The sequence below is a fragment of the Mytilus edulis genome, chromosome 3 (genome assembly GCF_963676685.1).
Source record: "Mytilus edulis chromosome 3, xbMytEdul2.2, whole genome shotgun sequence".
In the NCBI taxonomy this organism is placed as follows: Eukaryota; Metazoa; Mollusca; class Bivalvia; order Mytilida; family Mytilidae; genus Mytilus; species Mytilus edulis.
In genome coordinates this window covers 21737394-21763850 of record NC_092346.1, presented here as the reverse complement: position 1 = coordinate 21763850, position 26457 = coordinate 21737394, and the positions used below count along the sequence as shown (strand labels likewise).

Genomic DNA, 26457 nt, shown 5'->3' with positions numbered 1-26457 from the left:
AATTACCGCATGGTGATTAATTTATTGTGGTCGACATGTTTCACCAACAAGCGTGGCGTCTTCAGGACAATATTATACATGAAATCAAACAGTGAAGTACAAATTTTGCGGTTGTGCGGTTTGCCTTAACAATAGAGGTTGTTATGACGACGTTATAGATATAAATAGAAAGTGAAAGTGAAAGTAAAATAAGAATCTAGTATAGTTCAAAGAGAAAGTTAGTCAATAAAGTTATTAACGATGTGGTTATCTGCTATTCTTGCACGTCTGTGTAGTGGTCCTCATAGAAGTTTCTAGTGGTAATAATGTAGAAATGATGGGAGTAGCTCATAAAATGTCAGTTCATTTCCAAATTGGACAACACCCCATTGGCCATCCCGTACCAATTCAACTGGCTTCGCTCCGAGGGAGGTACTGCTTCCATTGAGTTAGTAAAAGGTGAAGTGTGTGATCGCCGCAATTTTGGGAATTGTAAATCTTGGTAGATGTGTTCATAAAAATTAACTTTGCTAATAAAATGTCCGTGGATGAAGCTTTTCTTTATAAATATGGTTTGTGGTTTATGTGGTTCATCTTGGTTTTGGTTCCTTCCTTTTTTCTCTAAGTAAAATGCCTGGTATTCCGAATTTCTTTGACTTTGTGTACTTATGTATGGTATGTAAATCTTCAGTGATGGACTGCTTCTTCTTTGTATGTTTTTGTGGTTGCTTCTGTTTCCAAATCTCTCCTTATTTTTTCTCCGTATCTGGTAATTTTCGGCAACGGATCGAGAACTCTTTAAATGGTCCGGTATTTCGTTCATGCTGTGTGGTTGTTAGGTACAAACATTTTATGAGCTACTCCCATCATTTCTACATTATTACCACTAGAAACTTCTATGAGGACCACTACACAGACGTGCAAGAATAGCAGATAACCACATCGTTAATAACTTTATTGACTAACTTTCTCTTTGAACTATACTAGATTCTTATTTTACTTTCACTTTCACTTTCTATTTATATCTATAACGTCGTCATAACAACCTCTATTGTTAAGGCAAACCGCACAACCGCAAAATTTGTACTTCACTGTTTGATTTCATGTATAATATTGTCCTGAAGACGCCACGCTTGTTGGCGAAACATGTCGACCACAATAAATTAATCACCATGCGGTAATTGATGGGTGTTGTTGTCTTTAATTTCGTTTATTTGCTTTTATAGTGAAAGACAACTGTGAATACCGCGTGGTATCCACCCGCTATTACCCAACCGCACGATAACCACTTCAGGTGTTGGTTCAACATTTTTCAAGTTGTTGTTTTTAAAATGTATAAATACACAGCCACGTACTGTGTGTGTTTTTGTTAGATTTTTTCCCCTGCTTTTTATCAATCTGATGAGTTTTAAAAGTCCTTTTCAACTGATTTTTATAGTTTGTTGTTATATTGTGCTGTAACAGGAGGGTTGATCACTAACAAACATGTTTGACGCCACCATATTCTTTATGTGCCTGTCTCAAGTCAGGAGCCTGTAGTTCAGTGGTAGTCATTGGTTCATGACTGTTATATTTGATTTTAAATAAATTGTTTTGTTATAAATAAGGCCATTAGTTTTCAATTTTCAGTTCGGGGCCTTTTATCGTTGACTTTATGGTATGGGTGTTTCTCATTGTTGATGGCTGTCATATTGCTTATCATTGCTTATATAGATAAAGGCAGATGTGGTGTGAGTGCCAATGAGACAACTCTCCATCCAAATAACAATTTAAAAAAGTAAACCATTATAGGTTAAAGTACGGCCTTCAACACGGAGCCTTGGCTCACACCGAACAACAAGCTATAAAGGGCCCAAAATTACTAGTATAAAACCATTCAAACGGGAAAACCAACGGTCTAATCTATATAAACAAAACGAGAAACGAGAAACACGTATATATTACATAAACAAACGACAACTACTGTACATCAGATTCCTGACTTAGGACAGGTGCAAACATTTGCAGCGGATTAAACGTTTTAATGGATCCAAACCTTCTCCCTTTTTCCGAAACAATAGCATAACATCACAACATAGAAAAACATACGATAAAATATCAATTGGCAGACTTAACTCAATCAAAAAACGTATGATATCCATTTAAATTTGAACTTTGGTCATAGTTATCTCATTGGCAATCACACCATAAAATCACTAGTCAAAATCAGGGATTTTATAAAATCACTGATCAGTTCAGTGACTTTACAAATTCCCTGAAATTTCAGTGATTTTACAAAATCCCTGATTTCACAAATTCCCTGTAACATATATATGGAGTTGATTTGACTTTGTACAATCTTTACCATACAATAATTCAATACCTAGCTCATGACATTTAATCATCCAAAGATCATCTGTATCACATAAGAACCTCCATCTCCTGCACACCTGAAATTAACAAATTTATATAAATAAACTTCAATAAAAGCTTATTTAATTAGTTTAATAAGTAGTTGACTCCCTTTTAATAATTAGAGAATTCTTGACCATTAAAAATCAAGGTAGCAATAAGTGTTGATAAATTATCAACTAATTAGAATTTAAACAATCTTAACTAAGATTGGCAATAAAATGTGATTCATAACAATACCCAGAACAAGGTTCTAATAAAGGGGTACAAATGGCGATCATAGGAATACCTACAACTCATCCATAAACTCAGTCTAATTACAGAAAAATAAGTTTCAGCAAATCCAATTTTTAAACGACTATTTAATTAGATGCACATTTTAATTTTTACACAATAACATAGGAGTGTCCAAAATGTTGACAAATTAGCTTAACCTAAGTTCTCTCCATGCAACTGTCAAGGCTTGGTTACTATTTTCAAAACTATTGCACTAACCGAGATGGCAACAGAGGTTTTATATTCAGGAATACACTATATCACAATTGGTCTTAAACCTGACAGACTCACCTGTGAAGCTTTAAAAATCTCATGTGGTGTCAAAAAGGAAAAAATGTACAGCAAAAGTTTATCTGACAGCCGATTCACATCTCTGGTGTCTCTAATTCTGTAAAATAAAATGGAAATGGTTAATGATTAATCTTTTAGACCCATGACTAAATAAAAATGTTGTTTTATAATAGAAGCAAAAAAATTGTTGCCCAATAATAGAACCAAAAAAAAATTTGTTTTAATATTATAAATATTATTCAATGTTTAAAACTTAAGTCAAGTTGATAAATAATGAATCACACTTGACTTATTGATAGAATCTATATATATACTGAAGTGAAATATATTGGTTAATCATGTTGATTGGCTATATTGACAGAGCATATGAGTCTATAGCTATATCCATGTATCATCTGATCAAAAATGAAGATCAGAATGGTAAATAATGTGTAAATCAGGGCACTTCAGTAAAATATAATTGTTATATTGTCCTCACAGAGAATATGGGCTCAATTATTCCCTGTCAGTGCCTTATGTCCCCTTTGCCTGACGGCTCAGGGGATGTTAAACACTGAAATGGAAATTGAGTCTATATCCTGTGTGGAGATTCTGAATAACCCTATAATACAATGGATCTGAAGGAAAACAGAACATAAATCACTGAAGCATACAATATAGGTGATGGTAGCCTATAATCTGTTATATAATAATAATATAGTATACAAGATAACTGTGTTGGTAGTATATTCCTTCTTGTAACCATAGATTCTTTAGAAATGTATATAAACATATCACTGAATCAAAAGAATTTATTGTTTAAAATATGATATACTGTGGATTCATTTATTTTCGTGGCTACCAATTTTTCGTGGATTGAGAAAAACTTGCAATCAGGGCACTTCAGTAAAATATAATTGTTATATTGTCCTCACAGAGAATATGGGCTCAATTATTCCCTGTCAGTGCCTTATGTCCCCTTTGCCTGACGGCTCAGGGGATGTTAAACACTGAAATGGAAATTGAGTCTATATCCTGTGTGGAGATTCTGAATAACCCTATAATACAATGGATCTGAAGGAAAACAGAACATAAATCACTGAAGCATACAATATAGGTGATGGTAGCCTATAATCTGTTATATAATAATAATATAGTATACAAGATAACTGTGTTGGTAGTATATTCCTTCTTGTAACCATAGATTCTTTAGAAATGTATATAAACATATCACTGAATCAAAAGAATTTATTGTTTAAAATATGATATACTGTGGATTCATTTATTTTCGTGGCTACCAATTTTTCGTGGATTGAGAAAAACTTGCATTTTCATGGATATTTGATTTCATGGTTTTACCAATGTCTGCATATAACCTTATAGAGAATTTGTGATTCGTTGAACATTAAAATTTGTGGTTTATCTATACCCACAAAATCCATGAAAATTGGTACCCCACAAAAATAATGATTCCACAGTCATGACAGTACCAATTAACATCTTTTGTTTGGTAAATTATACCTTTGTTGTATATGTGTAGTAAGTTGACTGAGAACTTCATCGCCACATAACTTCAACACTTCTTTTAGTAAGTTAATCTTTTCATATCCTTCCCACTGACCTTGCCACTAAAACAAGAAAATTCTCAAAGATGTAAAATATGTTATTTGACTTTTTTATTACCAGTACTGCAAGTGGTATTTCCACTGTATCTATAAATTAATTTCATAATCTAATTAATCTATCAATGTAGTATTTTAAGTCTGGATTCATTGGTGAATGAGATGCCACCTAACTTCACAAGTATACAAAACATTCCTACACAGGAAAATTAATTCTGTAAGTGTTAAAATGATTATTTTTGTCTAGCATAATTTCTTTTTTTAAGTAAGTGCATTATATTGGGAAAAAAAGAAATTAAGGTTAATTCTACAGATTTAGTTGGCCTTCAATTGCAAACACAAACTGTACATTGTAGTTTGAGAGCGAGTCAACAAAGTTAACCAATGGCAACACATCAATGAACTCCTTTAAAATAACTTTTTATTATGACTATACATAAAATGAGTGGCACATTTCCCTTTAAGGAAATCATAATGATATCAATAAAATCATATTGAACTGATATCTATAAAATATAAATCTGAAAAGTAAAAATATCACTTTTCTACAAATTAACAGATTTATAAGCAATTGCAAGCTTTTCTTTAAAGTCAATATAGTAGTTATTGGAAAACAAAAAAGAGTTCTGGGTTTTGTCATTAGTGAAGGCTGTAATTGTTCAGGTATTTGTCCTTTGGTCTTAATGGAAAGTTGTTTTATTGGCAACATACTTCATCTCCTTGTTATTTCTTCTCTATATCAAACAACAATGACAATTACAAACAAAAGTAACAAGAAAAACATTACATACCCTTCCACTGTCTTACTGGACATTAAAAACAAAATATTATAAACTTACAGTCCATATCTGCTTCAGCTGATCTTTAAAATTAGACATTAAATCGACTTTCTGTGCCTTTAAGAAGATTTTCCCTTTCTTTGGAGCTCCTGTCCACCACTTAACATTCTTGTAAGATTTCTGCAGAGTAACTGGCAAATCATCTACTCCTTTAGGTTTCCGTACTGTACCAAATCTAATTTGCCGTTGCATGGGTCCTTTCAAAAAAATAAATAGGGAACATTTTCTTGAAAAACTGCACAAAAAAATCACATATGTACTGTATTTAATCTTATAATTGTTGATATAAAATTTGACTTTCATATATATCTCTGACTTCTTATGTTTGTTTGATATTTTACTAAAATTACATGAAAGTACATAAAATAAAAGACTTAGTGAACATTAAAATTTGGCAACTGTACTACAGTAGCCAGACTTGGGGTCAATTACATTGGAATGTAATTAATTAAATTACACATTACATTGCAAAAATGATCAATTACACTAATTACACATTACACAGTTTTTGAAATGTAATTAATTAAATTACAATTACTTTACTAAAGTAATTAATTAAATTACACATTACATTTCATCATGATATTTTTCAACAATCTTTTACATGTATATATAATGCATGTGTAAAATATTCATGTAAGCATACATTGTAGTTTAAGCGTTTGCATTTGATAATCATTAAATTTAGTTATTTTGATGTTTTGTCATTTAGTCTGAATCTGTCTGGTCTGAAAACAGCAATTGTAAATAATCTTTAGACAGAAGCTAATGTGCTAGATATTGCTTGATCAGAACATGGAAGTTTTATGATTAGAAGATCATCATATTGATAGGAGAGGGAATTTGTTCCTATTTACAAAAGGCACTTTGACATCGCAGAAATGAACTCATTTGAATTAAACATAATATGAATAAAGAAATTATAAATGAATTAGAAATATTTTTTTATTTTACTTAAAAAATATTAAAAAGTGTGCTTGTCACAATATTGAAAAATAAATTATAGTACAAATAATGTATATATATAATGTCTAAATATAAGCAATATTATGCGGCGTTTTGCATTTGCGCCGATTTTTTTTTTCATTTGCGCCGATTTTTTTTACAGGTAAATTACAGGTGAATAGATATAAGAAGATGCGGTATGAGTGCAAACGAGAGAACTCTCCATCCAAGTCATGTTATTTTTCATTTATCATTTAAGACCTCTTCCATTAGCCATTTGTACAAATGTAATGAAATGTCAATCATAACATGTATATAACTGTTGTCCCCTGCTCACTACTGGGAGATGGAAGAAACAAGATACACCTCCAGACTTTTTCTTGACAGTACCCGTAGTTCTTTAACCTCTGTCTTTCGGACATCTGCCACATGTTTATGCTCGATCAGTGTTTTGACAATATAATCCGTGGTGACTCTGGGTTTACACGATTTGTGGTACATTCCTAAGATATGTTCTTATGTTTCAGGACACTAACCTTCCGATATGTATGGCCCTCGATGATTAAAGAATTGACTCTTCGGCTCGTTTCAGTGTGTTATATGTCTATCATGTTACAACGAAGTTCCAGAACAATATGAATCAAAATAAACTTAAACATAAATGAACAACAATTATAACCAAATTTTATCAATGGTATAGTACAGTACATGTACAAGTATTAACTTACCTGTAAATCTAATTAGGAGCAAATATAAAATCGGCGCAAATGAAAAAATGAAATCGGCGCAAATGAAAGAATGAAAATTTTCAAAATCGGCGCAAATGTCATACGCCCATATTATGCTAATTAGATTAAATATATGTAATAGTGGCATTGCCTCTGGACATTTTAATCTGATTAATTGCTGTTTGTTTTTACAGCTGTTAATTTTTATTTCTATAATCCTTTTGTGTATACTAATTTGACAAAATGATTGTATGCAGTGATTCAATTCTAAAATTGTCTAAGAAAGATGTTTTACAGTGACACATTTTTGTGTTTTGTTTAACAAGCTGATTAATTAATTATCAATCTATTTAGTTAAAAGATCTTTCTTAAAAACTGAACAACACTAATATATGATTCTCACATTTTGTAAATTATAAGAATACATGTATTAAAAAAATCTGTAGTTCAAATAAATGATATAAAAACTTCAAAATAAATTAGACTTTATATATTAAAAAAGCATGTGATATCAATATTTGAAAAATACTGGTACATATTATTTTACAATTTGTATAATTAAACACAAATCCTTATCTTTAACACCATAAAAGTACATGTAATTGAAATGTAATTCAAAAGTAATTGAGCATTACATGCTTTTTTCAATGTAATTAATTAAATTACCATTACATGTAATTAAAAAAATGCTCAATTACACATTACATGCAATTACATGGAAAAGTGTAATGCATTACACTTAATTACCATTACATTTTTAATTACCCCATCCCTGACAGTAGCAATAATCAAACGTTGTTAATTAAGATATAATCTATAGATGTTGATTTTTAAATTAATAAACCTTTTTTATTTCCTTGAAAGATTGTCTCAAGTAAGCTTAAATATTTTTAAGAAATTGTTTTTATATAGTTGTCAATCTCTAAAATCATGGACGTCATAAGGTGTTGGTGTCATGTCAGGCAAGACAAAAGTATGAATGCTAAAAGAATTTTAGAATAAATATATGATTGTCTCATTAACGGTTAACCTATATACATGTATAGCTATACCTAACAACTCTGTATATCCTTTAATTCATAGGTACAATGTATATCTTTTGTCAATATTTACAATCAAAATGTATGGTTATTTTATTTTGTTGCCCTGATTTCCACTTTAGTTTCTTTTCTTCTTGCTAACTGCTTAATACTAATTTATTCATATTTTAATTCATACCTAATTTGTGGACATTTTCTGTATCAACAGTGAAGAAATCTGGAGTACTAGCAAAATTACTTCCAAATAAGTGTTGTCTAACTTGACTAGTATTTCTACTCGAAAAATGTTCCAGACTTTTTGACATGTCAGAATGCACACTTGAGTAACTTTTTTCACGGTATACTTTATTAGAAGTCTCTATGATTGTTGGTGATAATACTCTGATTCTAGAATACTGTTGAGATTTGGCAAGACCTCTCAATGTTGTATCGGTTCCCCTCATTGATATATTTGTATCACGTAAGTGAGAAATATTGGTTTCCCTAGCTAAAGATTGATTGGTAATGTCTCTCAGTGAAGTAATATTCTCTCTCCCTTCATCCCCCTCTGTTGATTCAATATCTGTTGAAGCAAAACTAACTTGGGACACAACTCCTTGACGAGGAGTATGATAAACAGGCTCTTCTCCCTTGTACTTTGTTGCTGTACCATATTTATGTAAAACTGCAGCATGGTTCACTGCTTGTTGAATTATAGTTTCAGTTAAATCTGTTACATACTTCTCAAATGGGTTGATGTTTGCTCTGACATCACATAATCTATCAAACGTATCCTGTTTTTCTAATTGTCTACTGTCGGGAGAATTTGTTGAACTGACTATATCCTCCAGCAGATCAATACGTCCATCTCCTGTGACATCAAATTCAAATAGCTGGCCTGGTGTTTCACTGATTATATTGGACTTGGGAGGTTGTTTAACTGGCTCTTCAAATGTAAGTTTGTAGTTTCTTGACTCTTGTCTTTGTTTAAGTATTTTAAATGGTGTAGATGGATACCTATGTTTGTAAGCTGCAGCATAGTCTCTGTGTCTCACTGGTTCTAGTGTTGTGGCAAGAATATCCAGCTGAGTAATACTACATCTGTTTATAAAACAAATATATTTAGAAAAAATATATATAAATTAGGTAAGAGAATAATAAAAGTAAATACCAACAAAATGTCAACTGCAGTGTATAAATGAGGATATAAAATGTGTGTCATAATTTGCTATTGTATGATTGTAAAAAAACCCACTATGATCTATGCATTTAACTTCAGACAGATATCCACCCATTTAATCTTTAAATAAATTGGGAATGTGTCCATGGGTCAATGATGATGCTCCTGCTTGCATGAAATCTTATAAAAGGACATAACTAAAGACTTGTAAAAGTGATGCTATCCAAATTTGTACTTGATCTGAGTTTTGTGGTAATAAGCTTAAGCACTGTGTATAAGTTTAGTAACATTTGGTTGAGGCAAACTTAAGTTAGAGAATAGAAACAAAACATTCAGCAATTTTTCCATCTGTAAAGGGGCATTACTCTAGAACGGTAAAACTTAAAGTGATGCCACCTAAACTAAAACTTGATTTGTGTTATATCGTAATAAGCATTGTGTACTGTAAATATTTATAACATTTGGTTGAGACAAACTTAAGTTGGAGAAAGGAAACAAAAATTCAGAATTTGTTCAATACCTAAAAGGACGCAACTTTACATAAGTAACATTGAAGCCACTCAACTTCAAACTTGATCTGTGTTTGTGGTCATTATCATTAAGTTGAAGAACAGAAACCAATTTTGGGGCATACAGACAGATGCACAAATGGACAAGTGTTAAACTGCTGAAGGCGGATTGGTCATGTAAAAATATACTTGTGGAAAGAGAAAAAGGATAGCACTTAGACAGCAATCCATGCATTCCATTGAACCCAAAAACAGTAAAAGAAAGAGTGAAAGACCAATCTGGTCAACTTTTAATGATAGCAAACAGAAGTATAAGAGCTTTTGTAAAAAACAAAGTCACTGAAAAGTTGCAATTTAAAGTGTTAGTGTTATAAAAGTTTAAAAAAAATGCTTAAAGTCCCATAACTCCAATGAAATGGTTGGACCAAAATTGTGGTAAAAAAAAAGTACAATACTGTTCAATTTAGATGATGGCAAACAAGCTTACCAAGTATGTGAAATGGAACCAAAGGAGGTGTGGTCACATACATGTACGTACATGGTGCAGTTGAAACAATACAGAAAATATAGACTGTATTGTTGACAATGCGATTAGAATACTTTAGTTTCCAGAAAACCTATAGAGTTCAAATAAATAAAGAAACAAGTTTTTGATACTTATATATAATTACCTATCAATAATACCGAATAACAAATGTTGCTGCTGCCATGATCTCCATACTTCAAACCAATCGCATATCTTTTTATAAATTTGTTGGTTGTTTAATTTTGAAAAGTTCTGTTCTCCTCTTTTCTCGTATTTGGCTGTGGGTGGTAAATAAACAACACCTTCAAAATTTCCATATCTTAATCCATGAGCTGGTTTAATAGAAAAATCTCTTGTGAGATTAATTGGGACTATAGAGGATGGCATTTTTGTAGACCTGAAATAAAAAATTCAAAATCAGATTTAATAATTAAAACAATGGTATTCAATATTTGTAAAATATTACCTTTTCATCAAATTGACATGATTATTACTAATAAAAGTGAATTACTTTTTACAGGAGGGCATAAAACTCTCTTAAGTGTATCTTTTCACAAATTTACATTTTACATTGCATTTGATCATTTGTGGATCAACACTTCCAGAAAAATTAAATCATTGACATCCTTTTAATCATACCAAAGATATTACTTAATGAGAAAGTAAAAAAAAATAATTTTGAATATAAGGATGAATGGACTACATGTATGCACAATCAAATCTTCTACAATCACTTACCAAAAGGTGGTTACCCTTTGTTAAAATGATATTTCTGATTTTGTGATTTACTCTTTAACCCTCAGGCTGATGAAATGCTTGAAGGTGTAGTTTTTTGTACCATATCCAGAGAATTGTCTTTTGGAAGCAATTATTTTATCGATATGGTCCAGGAACACAATTATCCTCCTTTGATTTACCGTTGTCTTAGTACAAATATAGTCCTTTGTGTGGACAGTATTTAACTTTGAATTATTTTCATACACCTCCCATATTTATTTATTTATACTTTATTCGTATATAAAAACAGAAAGCTGGAGGATGAAATTACAAGTAGAAGAAAACTGTCCAAATATGAGAAAATAAAGGGTGGCAGGAAGTTGAAACTTACATAAATGAAGAGATAAATGAAAATAAACAAATTGAGGCCCAATTTATATGGATCAAAGTATGTATGTTGGTTGTGGCAGCCCATCCATTTTAGGGCTGGCAAATATCCACTTTTTATAAGGGACAAGCTTTGACGTTCCACAGCCCTAGTAGCTAGTCTTTCAAAACAGCTGTTTATTTTTACTATATGAATATTGATATAACTTCTAAGTAGAAATCAATTTTTTTTACTAATTGTGGTATTGACATGTTTATTTCCGGTTCCATTCCCAATCTGACGCATTTTATTATAAAACCTGATGCAGGGACAAGTACATGTAGCCTACGAATGGCCCTGAAATGGGTCAATATCGCTAATGCGCCTCAAAATGAGGAACTCAAAAGTTGTGTGTAAACAAAAAAATATCCCTGTGTAGTGATATTGGACATGTTTCTATTTTTAACAAGTGACTAAGCTTAACTATTTGTGTTGATTTGGAAAGTACAGGAACAAAGAATAAATTTGTAAAAACCATGAGTATTAAATTTTCAAAGAACTTATTGTGTTAAAAGGGGATTTTTTACCTCGAGATGCCACATGACGAAAGGATTTTCGTGGAATGCTAATCTCACTCGTACCAGGAAAATGTAACCACATATGTGAAAATGTCTCAGCTTCAAAACAAGCTATCAAACATATCCAAGTTTACAATATGAACTGAGCTACGGGAAAAGATGTTACCATCACCGCCTATGGAAAATCAATGAAAGATATAGACCAAAATATCAATTCGACTACTCGTCCGTACACAGGGTGGCACAGACAGAATCTGTGTCCATTCACGTTCGCCCCCTTTCACTTTTGCAACCTACATGTTCACACCCTTTTTATTGGATTGTCAAGGATTTGTAAAGAAAGACATTTTGTGTTTAATAATTTTGTAATTGAGTTAAAATAAATCTTAATCATGTTTTTGTCAGTGAACGTATTGCTTTATTTTTTTTTCATTGTTTCAAAATAAAGTAAAATTCTGACTTTTTATTTTTTATTAAAATAAATCTTAATAATGTTTTGGTTAGTGTATTCAAGGATTTGTATAGTAAACAAATACAAATCCTTGGTGTATTAATGCTATAAATATTGATTTATTGTTTCAAAATAAAGTGACATTCTGTCAACGTTTTTTGTGTTGAATTGATCTTAATCATAATTTGGTTAGCATGGTTAGTGCATTGTTTTTACTCATACAAATGGACCTATGGTGCCAACATGTTTATCGGGTGCTAACAGATCTGATATGCACAGACACTGCCAATCAGAAAATTATCCGGAACACCTGGAACAGTTAATATATATGTTCCTGGGGACACAGAATCCCAAAAGGGATTACATTTTCAATTATATTGCTTCAGACAAGTTCATTTTAACTACAAAGTTTACGTTTTATCTGATTAAATGACACATAACATTGCTACACAATAATGGTACGAGTCAGTAGAAGCGCGAGTACAAAATGTACACTAATAATTTAGCTGAGTACAAGTTGCAAACTTCTGATCTATTTTACAGGTATGTTTCAAATAAACTCGTCATAGATACCAGGACTAAATTTTGTATATACGCCAGACGTGCGTTTCGTCTACAAAAGACTCATCAGTGACGCTCGAATCCAAAAAAGTTAAAAAGTCGAAATAAAGTACGAAGTTGAATTAAGAGCATTGAGGACCAAAATTTCTAAAAGTTTTGCCAAATCCAGCTAAGGTAATCATTGTCAGCTATCACAGACAATAAGAGAAATATTCAAATCATCATAAACATTTATTTCAAACCTTTTTGAATAGCATTTTCATATCATAAAATAAAATAACTTCTGGTTGTTTACATCTGTAACCTCCATCTTCCCGTATCTAAGAACAGGTGCTTGACAGTGTAAAACATGCAATCAGTCCCGTATAAAATGAATCGATTCTGAATATATGATTTCCATGAATTTTGAAATAAAGATAAAATGTGAAAACTTTATTTTTTTTCACATATATATCTCCAATTACCATTGATGATTTAAATGAATTTTAAGCTAAACTCATTACTTGCGATATATAATTGAAGTCGGAAGTTCATGGCTACATTTGCCTTTTACAAGCGTCTCACAGACAAAAACACTAAAATGACCTAGAGCGGGAATTTCAAAACATTTCTAAACTTGTAACTTGTCATGAATTTTTCTATGTCAAAACTAACAGAAACAATGAAAGTCAAAGAATCACAAAGTGCGTCAAATTTGGATTCGTCAGACGATGAACAAGGCGAATTTGATATGTCACCTTTGAAAGTTTCTTGGTATGCAGAATTTGTTTGGTACCCCCCCCCCCCCCCCCCCCCCCCCCCCCCCCCCGATAGCTGAGATTACATAAAAGTAAAGAAACAATGTTCATGCAGAGTGAAGTACTCATGCAGCAAATTTATTAAACGAGAACGACCCTCATTTAGTATGAAACTGTCTCGAAACTGTAACTATTGACACATTTATAGACCATAATGCATTTTTTTTTTAAAAATAGACGATCTCTCTTCCATGAAAACCATTATGCTTCAGCGTGACCATGGCACTTTAGCGTCCCAGTCCAACTGTTGTTAGTACATATTTCATATAGTCCAGCCCTGGCCTCAGTGACTTTTTTTTTTGTTGTTGCAGGGGTTAAAAAATCCACTAGCCCGACGCCCGGGACTAGATCATTTACACCTCGGGCAATTAAAATGTGTAATCCGATATGCCTGAATTTGAACTGGTTTGTACAGGTCCTGTTGTACATATTTTTAAAATAGAACAAATAACTCTGGCATGTCTGGGTGGCCTGGTATCATGTGTTGATTGCAATTCTCGTACTTTAAATATCGATTTCTCATACAATGGCTTGGGGTATTGTACATTGCTTATCGTGCCGAGATTTTCAATTAACGGTATATTGGGGTATGATGTATTGATTGGTATTGACCTGTCTTGTTGCACAGCTCTTGAGCACGAAACCATGCAACAAAATATTTCTTAATATTTTAGTATGGTAACCCCAGGAACTTCGTCAGTTTTAAAACGAAAAACGGTAGATGAAGGGAGTAACGAGGCTGAAAATTCATCCCCCATAAATGCTAAATACGACAGGGAAAAGCCGTGCAAAAAAAATAATAGTGTCCAGGACAGCAGGGCTGTCAAGTCTTTAGCGCGAGACTCACACATGTTCCTGCTTATTTGGTGGCATTTTCCTTTGATCTATTGTTTTTTCTCTTTGATCTTTACAATTTGGCCAAAAAATCACGCATTCACTTCCTGAAAAGTTGGCAGAACTAGGACACAATGATTCCCCTGGCAAAATCTCCATAATTTTATCACTGAACTTTTTTTTTTTTTTCAACCCGAATTTCAACGAAAAATCCCAATTATTTAATTTGGCGTTGCCATACGTCCGATAGGTGGCTCTGTCCATTTCCTTGCGATAACAAATATATATTAACCTATTTAATTGGGACTTTGTTGCTACTGATGACAAAATGGAGAACAACTTTAATACTGACGATTTTCATTTCTCTCATTTGTTTTTTAACTCTTGTTAATCATGTTAATATTTCAACTGAAATTTCCACAGCCTTTATACCAAGTCTTTTTTTTTTACTGAAGCAACGAATGATAAGTCTGAAATTGTTTTGCATTTAAAGTCTTTTATATCTTAGTATATTCATTTTAATTGTAATTTAATGCAATATAATAAAAAAAAAAAAAACTATCAAATTAACAATAAACATAACTGCTATTAACCTATGGACCAAAATAAAGTATTTTTGATGGTAATTAATGTGAAACTGAACTAAGTCCTGTTTCCAAAATCGTATCATGGTCGGACCATCTCTTAGTCCTATAATATATGGCCAACCAATGGTCCATGAAAACATTCCTTTACAGGTGTGACTGTTTTTTTACCCGCAAAAAACATTCATACACCCCAGTCAATGCAGCAAGTTCTTTAATGACGAAATTAATAATAAAATTCCTTTTTTTTTATCAATGTGACATGATTTTTAAATGTAAATTTCCCTAGATGTAGAGTGCTGATAGATTTTATATGCGTAACGGTTATATATTTGACGTGCATTGATTGCTTTATCGCTTTCTGCCGAATCTTCTGATCATTGTTGACATTTAAAATTATACTTTTTTTTTTTAAACCAAAGCATCTGTTCAACTTATATATACTTATATCTTAGTTTTAAGACTTTAATTTTATTCATGCAATAAATTCTTCATGATTTATGATGCAGGCCGTATCCCCATGAAATTTTGTTTTGAAAATAGGAATAAATTTATGAAAACTCAGGTTAATGGGTGGAAATACCGTTTTACGGGGAATTGTACTCCTATTAATGCAATTTCGTTAAACCCATTCGTTTTAAAATTATCACAAACAACACAGCTAGCAGAATAAAAAAAAGAAATTGATTGGACTTAAAGAATATGGATGGAATTAGGCAAAAAGCGCAATACAAGCATATGTTGAAACTCATGAGCATACAGAAAAGAGTTTGTTAGCATGGAATGATTTTTTTTTTATTGAACTTGTTCATTTGTTCGAATAACTTTCACTGTGTTCCAAGTGAAAACTGGCTATGAAATTCATTGGTTTGTATAGAAATCTGACATACATGTAGAACCGATATATTTTTCGGAAATATCTTAAAAATAGTAATACTGTTTGTGATACTTGTACATTGTAGTTAAAACATTATTTTCAAGGCTTTAACATAAAATCAATGTTCAGCATAAAGATCAATAAAATAGGCTATACATACATCTTTATTATCATTGATCAACTTAAAAATTTCATTAAAAGAACAAGTTGCACTTTATCTTAATCTCTGATACATGTATTTATTTTAAGTCAAAAGATTTTGCTGTTATGATTGGTTTACAATATCATTGAAAAGTGTAAATTTTGCAGGGTTCAATTGGCCTCTTTCAGGAGTTTATTCAGTTGTTAGTGGTACATGTATATATAAGTAGTGAGAGCTTGATGTCAAAGACATTAAATATATTATTTAGTTAAAATAAACTAAGTAGATGCGTTGTTTTAATTTGTTTTCATTAACATTATTATAGATGTCTGTTTTTTGCAGGTTAGATTTATCTTCATTAGGATGTGATGAACCTGTTGGGATTTGTGCATTGCCAGGTGTGTAAAATAAAAACTTATTTAAAAAAAAAAAGCCCCAAAAATATTTAAATACTACCTACAATACTCTAATAAAATGTCTTCCATATTTCATAACAAAATATTAATACATTTACATGTACTATCAAAAACAAACAAGGGAGTATCAACAATACAAATTCCTCTTTCTGTGACTTCATACAGGTTCCAATTTAGGGCCCACAAGGAGCAGATTAGAGAATACAAGTATAAGGAAAAAGAACATTGATTAGCATAGATACATAGAATTTTAGATATGAATCCTCTCCAATTCAAAAAAGCCTGTACTTTTGTACCAACCAAACAGCCTTTACCCTTAAAGTGATAGCAAAGCTTATTATGCTGTATTGTTGAAGATAGTATATTGAATATTGGTTTATTGTGTTGCTGGGCTGTCGTCTCATTGATGTATACACCACATATACTTTTTTCAGTTATAACCCTGCACATGGTACATTGTAGATGCGCTCAATTCCAATCTTAATTGACAAGTTTTTCTGCTGAATAGTAGTGGTTTTCTTGTGGCACTCAAACTGCCTTCACCAATAAAATCTGACCATCACTAAATAGCCAGTAGTGCAATGTGGTGCTGAAATAGTTTAACATCAATCAATAATCCTTTTCTTCATGTTCATTTTAATGTTTATTGTGTGCTTATGTTTTCAACTAATTGTTTGTTTTAAAATTTTAGGTTGCAGATTTAAAGACATATGGAGAAGTCTTGAAAATGACATAAGTATGCATAGTGGTGAAATATTAGACTTAAATATTGAAAAAATAAATAAAAACTTAAAAAATAAAAATATGGAACATACTGTTCCTCAATGCCACAGGTCTACAATGCATATGACGAAGGCCAAGACTTCCATATCTCCATAACAATCATTAAACATATTGAAAGATTGAAATATACATTCTCTGAGGGAACGAAATTTGGCAAATGAAGTCTGAATAATATTATATTTTAATAAATATCAAGTACATCAAAATTTTTCTTAACAAATGTCTTCACAATGTGCTACTTTGAGGGGGAAGCGAATTTAATCAGCTAGAAACAAACATACATTCTTAAAACTAATAAATGAACCCCCAACGATATGACAATGTAAAAATATAAAGCACTCTTCTTAAATTTTAAGCCTGATTTTGATAAGTTACCCTCAGCAAAAGTTTTTTTAGGAAGACACGAGAAGAAGTTGAAATGTAGTCTCTCAATAAATAGACATTTATTTTCATTTACTGAAGGTAAAAAATAGATAAATTATATATATCAGGGATTTAAAACAATGAAAACCAAAACTATTTACTTCCCTATCAATTTTTTAATAGAATAATCCTAGGTAAGAAAAAGTTCAGGAAAAAAGCATGCTGAAACTTTGGGTTAGGTGAATAAATTTTTTTACAGGTAGCATCAAGGTAGATTTAATTCTAACAATACCAACTGGTCAATTTAAATGTCCCTATTGTATTGTCAATTTTAAAAACAGGTTGAGCTATAGGTAAAGTTTTACAGTAACACCTATAGTCAACTCACTGTAAAAGGTGCCTCATTATTTTTTTTAGAACATCTAGTGTCAGAAGGTGTAATGGAAGTGTTTTGTTTGTGCAGTAAAGGTGAACTAAACAAGTATAGAGTGCCAAAGTTAATAGGAGAGCTTCAAGAGAATGACATTACTGTACATCATACACCTTTCCCTGATGGACTGGTACCTAGCACCAACGAGCTGATCAAAATCATTGATGACCTTCATGTTGTACTCATGAATAGAAGAAAAACTATTATACAGTAAGTTAATCATTGATGACCTTCATGTTACACTCATGGATAGAAGAAAAACTGTTATACAGTAAGTATAGGTCACTTGAACCTTGGTTAAAAAAAAAAAAACAGTACACAAAACACAAGTTCAGTACTATACAGAACTGAAATAATTAAAATATAAAACTAAAGACTGAGCAACTATAGGTCAACCAAAAAACTGATGAATAGATATGGTCCTTGTCATGTTTGTTCCGCTAAAACATGCCATTAAAATCCAACAAACTGCAGAAATATGTTTTTAACAAAAAAACAGTTAAATGAAAAGAGTACACAAAAAAGTAACCAAAACCAAAATGTAAACATCAATTAAAAAACACTTGTTAGATTATAACATCAAAACAACAAACAATAAGATCAATAGAAATCCAAAATTTATCAGGTAGGGGTAATGGGAGGCACTCAAATCAATTAAACATGGTTGGTTGCATTTTGCTCAGAATTTTGTAAGACAAAAAGGTTATACACCTTTATAATTAAAGACAGATTTTTCACGACAATAATACTGTAGTAATTTTTTTTAGCTGTTATGGAGGTCTTGGAAGATCAAGTTTCTGTAAGTACCAAGTTATAAACTATTTGTCAACTTTTTTAATTTTAGTTTTGAACACCTGTTATAGACAGTGTTCTTAAATTATAGTTGTTTTATATGAAAAAAGAATAAAATGTTACTTGAAAATCATAAAGGACAGCTTCTTAATCAGGTTGATTTTTATAATGCTTCCAAAACAATATGTAAAAGCATTACAGTGTAATTTTGTTAATCTGTTATCTTGTCAATTCAGAAAGTGAATTTCAGACATTGTGATCACAGATAATTAAAAAGACTAGTGTATTCTTGTGAAGGTAGTTTTAGTATTTTATTTCATATAATTACATTACATGTATGTTTCAGAAGAATCCCTTATTTTAGTTGGATAACAACGCTTGGGCGTCATACTAAAATTCATCTTCATATCCCAATGAAATTTAAAATTCATGATGACACGTTCTATCACAAAAATGTGCACAGGTTATTTAAAAAAATAAATGATACAAATCGATTTATCATTATCATATCAAAAATATGTATTACATTAAAGTATTGAATGCTTCTTTTAGTAATTACATAGGATTGTAAAAGTGTTGACTGTGTGCACTTCTGTGCTTCATACAAAATGTATTTCATCAATGCTTTTACACCCCAATGAATTTACAAAAAGAAGCATTCAATTCTAAGTACACGTGACCCCTTTATTTCAGTGGCTGCAGCATTGATGATGAAACTTGATTCTTCACTAGAAGCAGACAAAGCAATAGAGATAATGAGAGAATTAAGAGGTCCAGCAGCTGTACAATCTGTCAAGGTATGTATTCTATATCCATTCAGCGTTGATTCCTCACTAAAGGCAGACAAAGCATTAAAGATAATGAGGGGGAAAAAATTAAAATTAGCCAAATGTGTACAAAAACTGAGATGCCATAAAAATATATAAATGCATATAAAAACAATCAGCCCCATTTATATTTTCTATTTAATTGCAAACTATACAAAGTATAATTATCAGGTCATTGGAAATTTTGACCCTTTTTATGGATCAAAGTGATTGCAACAAAAAACCAGGTGAAATGTATAAAAGTTGTAGCTTACTGGTAGTCAAACAGACGATACATGTAGAACAAATATCTTTAGTGGTACACTTTACCAATAACATCAACATAATCTAGCATTTAACAAATAATGACGAACTTGTGTGGTTTCATTGTTTTAAGAGTTCTGCATTTCAATATTTAAAACTTGATTTATATAATTATTTATGATTGTTTTATCATTTCAGCAATACAATTGTCTACATGATCTTCGACAACAGATAGCAGATCATGAAGCAAAAATGGACGAATCAAAAAGATCATTATCTAGATGATTTTGTAATATTGATTTATTCTGAGCAAGACTTGTGACTGTTACCTAAAGAAGGTCTATTAGTTGGATGCTGGCTACAACTTCTGCGTCATTAGCCATTTTATAAGCTCAAGTTCAGTTGTCAGATACTGAGGGACTTTCAATTTAACTGTAACTTGGTGTCAGGGTACATAAATGCCCAAAATATCACAAAACAACTGATTTTAGTAGGTCCAAGTCATTTTAGAATTTCAAAATCATTTTTTTTAAAAGAAAATCCTCTTCTTAATCCTAATTTTATATGCCTGTTTATATTGTATGTTTTTCCTTGTTATGGTAATACTGTAATACATGTATATAAATATGTAATTGTTATAAATGGAAAGAGTAAGACAGTTATTTTTTTATACTCTATAACTATACTGTACAGTTTATGTTTAATGTATTCTTAATTTTTATTGAATGAAAAAGGTATTCATTTGGTCTCTTGTTTAGAGTTGTCTCATTGGCAATCATACCACATCTTCTTATTTTTGTATTCAAATGTAATTGTATGTGGAAAAATCTTCAGCTTATATATATTTGATTTAAATAATACCATGTAAATTATTAAAAAAAAATTGATGAGATATATCTTCTAGACTTTATGCATACAATTAGTAAAAGGTACAAGGACAGACCAATTATTAAAGTTGTATGGAAATGCAGAATGTGTCAAAGAGACAACAACTCAACCATCATAGAGCAACAGCTGATGTTGATACAATGTATTACCATGCAGCTAAGTTTTTCAATTCACAGATGTAGAAAATCAAAATCTAGCAAAGAGATCTGCTCAAAATCATAGCTAGGGGCTGTCTTGAACTTGCAGTGAGGTGAGAAATGAAAGTTGCTCCATGGGGAAGGCCTCACCGACTTTTAGATGGATAATAGCAATACAAGAGCTGTTCCTTTGCTTTTGGTTTCTTCATGATGTACAATGACTTAGTCATGAATTAAAAACCATATCCAAACTTTCCTACTACAATTAAGTCAACTGAATGGCTGAAATCTTCTGTAAACTCATCATAGAAGTTATTGCCCTTAAATGTAATTTTTAGCTCACCTGGCCCGTAGGCATTTGGGATCCGTTGTCCATTGTCATTCGTCACTAACTTTTACATAAATCTTCTCCCCTGCCACTGAATTGGTAATTTTAAGGAAATTTTGCCGTTTTGGGTTATTATCTTGAATTTTATTATAGATAGAGATAAACTGTTAACATAAATGATGTTCATTTTGGTAAGATCTACAAATAAGTCAACATTACCAAAATGATCAGTTGACCCCTTAAGGAGTAATTGCCCTTTATTGTCAATTTTTAACAATTTTTCGTAAAATGATACAAAAATCTACTCCTCTGAAACTACTGAGACAAATTTAACCAAACATGTCCACAATCATCATTGGGGTATCTAATTTATAAAATATGTCCAGTGACCGGGCCAACCAACCAAGATGGCCACCATGGCTAAAAATAGAACATAGGGGTAAAATGTAGATTTTGGCTTCTATCTCTGAAACCAAATCATTTAGAGCAAATCAGGACAATATTTATCTGCCATGAAATTTTTGGATGATTCAGACAACCTGTTGTTGGGTTGCTACCCCTGAATTGGTAATTTTAAGAAAATTTTGCAGCTTTTGGTTATTATCTTCAATATTATTATAGATAGAGATGATCTGTAAACAGCAATAATGTACAGAAAAGAAAGACCTACAAATAGGTCAACATGACCAAATTGGTCAATTGACCCCTATGGAGTTATTGGCCTTTACAGTCAATTTTTTACAATTTTCATATATTTTGGTAAATTTTTACAAAATATGTAACTACTGGGCCAAGTTCATTATAGATAGAGATAATTGTAAGCAGCAAGAATGTTCAGTAAAGACGATCTACAAACACATCACCATCACCAAAACACAATTTTCTCATGAATTCATCTGTGTCCTTTGTTTAATATCCACATAGACCAAGGTGAGCGACACAGGCTCTTTAGAGCCTATAGTTTTCTCATGTTGACGAAGTCCATCCAGCGAGACTTATAGTCTCTCATCAACAAAGTCCAAATGGACAGACTTCGGTGTATTGTTTCTGGCGGCAATGTTGTCAAGAATGTATCAACTTGTGAATATGTCACTTTATAGGGAACCATTAGTGGTAGGTCAATGATATTTGGTATCCATTTGAACAAGCATTGGCACATCTCATTTCTAATTAAATGGAAATTATTTAGATCTGTCCTCAGTCATGGTCTTTTGACTTTGAAACCTTTGCTTAGTATTAAATTTTTATTAGGTCAGTTTAAGTGAAACCATTATTGGTAGGTCAATAGTATTTTGTATGCAGATGTATCAGCATTAGCACATTTCATTTCTGTGGAGATTATTTCCCCCACCCCCTCAGTCGTGGTAAATTGACTTTGACTGATTTCCATAGCTTACATGTCAAAGTTTGTGATAAGTTCAGTAAAGGGAACCACTAAGCATTGGAATGTATGCATTGTTCCACTACTGAATTGTCTATTCTTCTTACCAGCACACTTGGTACAATTAAAAACCTGATAATAAATTGTTCAAATAAGGCCTTCGAAAATAGTGGAAGTAATTACTTTTGGAGTGTCAGGAACTCGTTGGAAGTACTTGATAAATTGCATGCTTATATTGGTGATTTTAAATCTGTTCAAAGTTTTGATTTTTCTACCCTGTATACCCCATTGCCTCACATTCTCATTAAGAAAAAATTCACACACCTAATTAAATGGGCATTTAAAAAGTCGGAATGTGAATATATATATGTTCAAACTCTTTTAGGTCATTTTTTAGTAGCAATAAACAAAAAAACTATGTCAATTGGACATGCTTTGATACTATATATGCTCTTGAATTTTTAATAGATAACATTTTTGTTCGCTTTGGGGATTCCGTATATCGTCAGATTATCGGAATTCCAATGGGGACTAACTGTGCACCACTTATTGCGGACCTGTTTTTGTATTGCTATGAGTTACAATTTATGACAAAAATAAGCAAAGACCCATCGAAACAACATCTGATATACAAATTTAATAATACTTTTAGATATTTGGATGATATTTTGGCTCTCAATAATGACGACTTCAGTATATATATTAAAGAAATTTATCCTGTCGAACTTACTTTAACTAAAGCTAATACTAACAATGACCACTGCCCTTTCCTCGATCTTGATATCTATATCACTAACTGAAAGCTGAATACTAAAATTTATGATAAAAGAGATGATTTTTCATTTCCTATCGTTAATTATCCATTTTTAGATGGTGACGTTCCCTTGTCACCATCTTACGGTGTTTATATATCTCAACTTGTACGATTAGCACGTGTATGTAACAATGTTTTGATTTTAACGAGAGAAATTTATGTATTACTGAAAAATTATTACACCAGGGTTTTTCGATATCACAAACTAGTCAAAACATTTACTAAATTTTATCATCGGTATAAGGACATCATTCGTAAATATAGCTCAACATGCAGACTTCTTCTACGTTCTTAATAAGAAGGGATATAGTTACGATACTGTTGTCTGGTCATTAAAGATTGCATATTTTGGCGTTAATATTGATTCACTTATAGGGTCTTTGCATCGGAACTAAACACATTTATTCAAAAACCAGTTGTTGGCATGACACGGGTTATGTTCTTCTCATATATGTTATGATGGTATTATACTAAACCCCTAACAGGAAGGATTGTGCCTGATGTTCATATGATGAAATCATAATCTTTCAGTCAGTTTAATTGAAGTCTGGAGCTGGCATGTCAGTTAACTGCTAGTAGTCTGTTGTTATTTATGTATTATTGTCATTTTGTTTATTTTCTTTGGTTACATCTTCTGACATCAAACTCGGACTTCTCTTGAACTGAATTTTAATGTGCATATTGTTATGCGTTTACTTTTCTACATTGGCTAGAGGTATAGGGGGAGGGTTGAGATCTCACAAACATGTTTAACCCCGCTGCATTTTTGCGACTGTCCCAAGTCAGGAGCCTATGGCCTTTGTTAGTCTTGTATTATTTTAATTTTAGTTTCTTGTGTACAATTTGGAAATTAGTATGGCGTTCATTATCACTGAACTAGTATATATTTGTTTAGGGGCCAGTTGAAGGACGCCTCCGGGTGCAGGAATTTCTCGCTACATTGAAGACCTGTTGGTGACCTTCTGCTGTTGTTTTTTTCTATGGTCGGGTGTTGTCTCTTTGGCACATTCCCCATTTCATTCTCAATTTTATGTTTAGATATTGTCATTTTAATTTTAAGATTTGCATTATACTATCAAAATTAAAGTTAATTATGTTTATAAAATTGAGAATGAAAATGGGAAATATGTCAATGAGACAGCACTTCGACCAAATTGCAGACAACATTATTATAACTTTTTATAACTTGTTCCTTTAAATCTTGAATAGAAACAGAAGAAGAGGTTTGAATTGCCAAATTGGTCAGGAATATAACATCTACAAATGGTCAACATGATTGAAATGTCAATTCAAATAACATTTTAAAGGGTTCTTTTTCATTTTTGCAGATTATTTATAAAACTAGAATGGATAGTTCCATTCAGAAACTGCAATAAAGTTGTTTTGAACCACTAGTTTCCATTCAACCTTAACATTACACTCATATATTCTAGTATCAGACCTGTACAGACTATAGCTGTTTGGTATGACAATCTAAAAACTACTATATTCAATTGTCTATTTTGCAATTTTCACCATTGATTTATGGGCTAGTACCACTCTCAGCTTTAGACTACCTGTAAACATGATGTCCTCGCACTGAGTTTCATGGGTTTGAAGTCTCTGCAAAGATATGAGGTCAGATATAACTTTATTTTTCACTTGAATGAAATCAAAGAGAAAACATTAAATTGAGTACAGAAAAGGTAATCTTTTATTTCACTCCATGATTGGTTTATAGGTTGTAGATGAAAATAGTATTGTAATCCTCACATAAGGACAGTTGTGTGGATTAAGAAAGACAACTATGACATAAATGTATTGTATAATGGGAGGTAACTCTACTTGTCTTACTTAATAAAATATTTTTTGTGTAAAATTGTTCCCCTTTGTTTACTTCCTCTTTGAAAACAAGGTTGTTGTGAGAATGTTGTTGTGTAACAGGTGAAAAAGCTAGGCCATGTCTACAGCTGCAAAAGTAACATTAGCAACATCTATAGTTGCAACTGTAGGAATAATCTCTTTTGTGCATTATAAACAGAAAAATGACCAAATGGTAATTAAATACATAATGTGAATGTTATGTTTATTATACATCATTGCATGACAATACAGTATGAAGATGGTTCATGTCAAAATTATATTTGGACAAACTTTGTAACCCTTTGTTTCTAAAATAAAGAATGATTATGATTATTGCTATTATATATGAGTTCATTTTCCTCCAGTTCAACTGGAAACTGTCTATAAACATTAAAATTTACAACTTGCTTCACTTGTGACATTGGTTGCTTTTGTTGACATAAAGGTAGTCTAACTGGTTGAGTTTGATTTTAAAGGATCCTCTTCGGCTCAATCATTTACAGCCTTTATATCAAGAGATTGAGGGTTCAAATCTTGCTGGTACCATCCAGGTAGTTTCACAATACTTTTCTAACAGTCTAATACATTAAGATAAAAGTAGGGATGTAATTTCAGGGCCGTAACTAGTGTTCGAATTCAGGGGAGGCAGGGGTTTGGGGCGGCCGATTGAGGCCCCTTGAGAGCGGGGGTTGGGCGATTTTTTTTCCTCAGTAAAATGGCTAAAAGTTACCCGTTTTCATTCGATTTCCGTACTTTATGACTCACCAGTAATGCATGAACCTGGAAGCAATTTTTTTTGCAAACAATTATTATCTGTATTTAAAGATATTTTTGTTAGAAATCAAACTGGTAAGTTAAAAAAAACCATCTAAAGCAAGAGAATAGAATGCAAGATATGTTTTTTTTTATCGAGGACCTTGAATTTCAATTTTGTTGAAAGCTGAACAGACATGTATAGAACTACAACGAATGGGAGTGTTTAATGTTTAATGACCATTATGTTCTTGTATGATTGGGAGAA

At 31.7% G+C, this 26457-nt stretch overlaps 2 protein-coding genes across 25 annotated transcripts in view; one reads left to right on the top strand and one right to left on the bottom strand.

Annotated features, from left to right (window-relative positions):
- Nucleotides 1-13527, bottom strand: part of LOC139514211 (uncharacterized) — a 96082-nt gene extending 82555 nt beyond the window's left edge. For 14 of the 24 annotated variants that reach the window (XM_071303037.1, XM_071303039.1, XM_071303044.1 and 11 more), the window contains exons 1-7: nucleotides 13201-13317; nucleotides 10430-10681; nucleotides 8269-9170; nucleotides 5378-5574; nucleotides 4438-4544; nucleotides 2938-3034; nucleotides 2342-2408 (exon numbers count right to left, since the gene is read on the bottom strand). In XM_071303037.1, coding sequence (XP_071159138.1) covers nucleotides 2342-2408; nucleotides 2938-3034; nucleotides 4438-4544; nucleotides 5378-5574; nucleotides 8269-9170; nucleotides 10430-10671 — 1612 coding nt within the window. In that variant the 5' untranslated portion in view covers nucleotides 10672-10681; nucleotides 13201-13317. The other 10 variants (XM_071303061.1, XM_071303048.1, XM_071303055.1 and 7 more) reach the window with 3 other exon arrangements.
- Nucleotides 13528-13573: 46 nt separating this feature from the next.
- LOC139514216 (cyclin-dependent kinase inhibitor 3-like) overlaps nucleotides 13574-26457 on the top strand; it is a 29897-nt gene continuing 17013 nt past the window's right edge. Inside the window, exons 1-7 of the mRNA XM_071303065.1 lie at nucleotides 13574-13711; nucleotides 16535-16590; nucleotides 17300-17344; nucleotides 18172-18394; nucleotides 18952-18983; nucleotides 19670-19773; nucleotides 20245-25629. Coding sequence (XP_071159166.1) covers nucleotides 13587-13711; nucleotides 16535-16590; nucleotides 17300-17344; nucleotides 18172-18394; nucleotides 18952-18983; nucleotides 19670-19773; nucleotides 20245-20331 — 672 coding nt within the window. The 5' untranslated portion in view covers nucleotides 13574-13586 and the 3' untranslated portion in view covers nucleotides 20332-25629. The remainder of the gene's footprint in view (nucleotides 13712-16534; nucleotides 16591-17299; nucleotides 17345-18171; nucleotides 18395-18951; nucleotides 18984-19669; nucleotides 19774-20244; nucleotides 25630-26457) is intronic.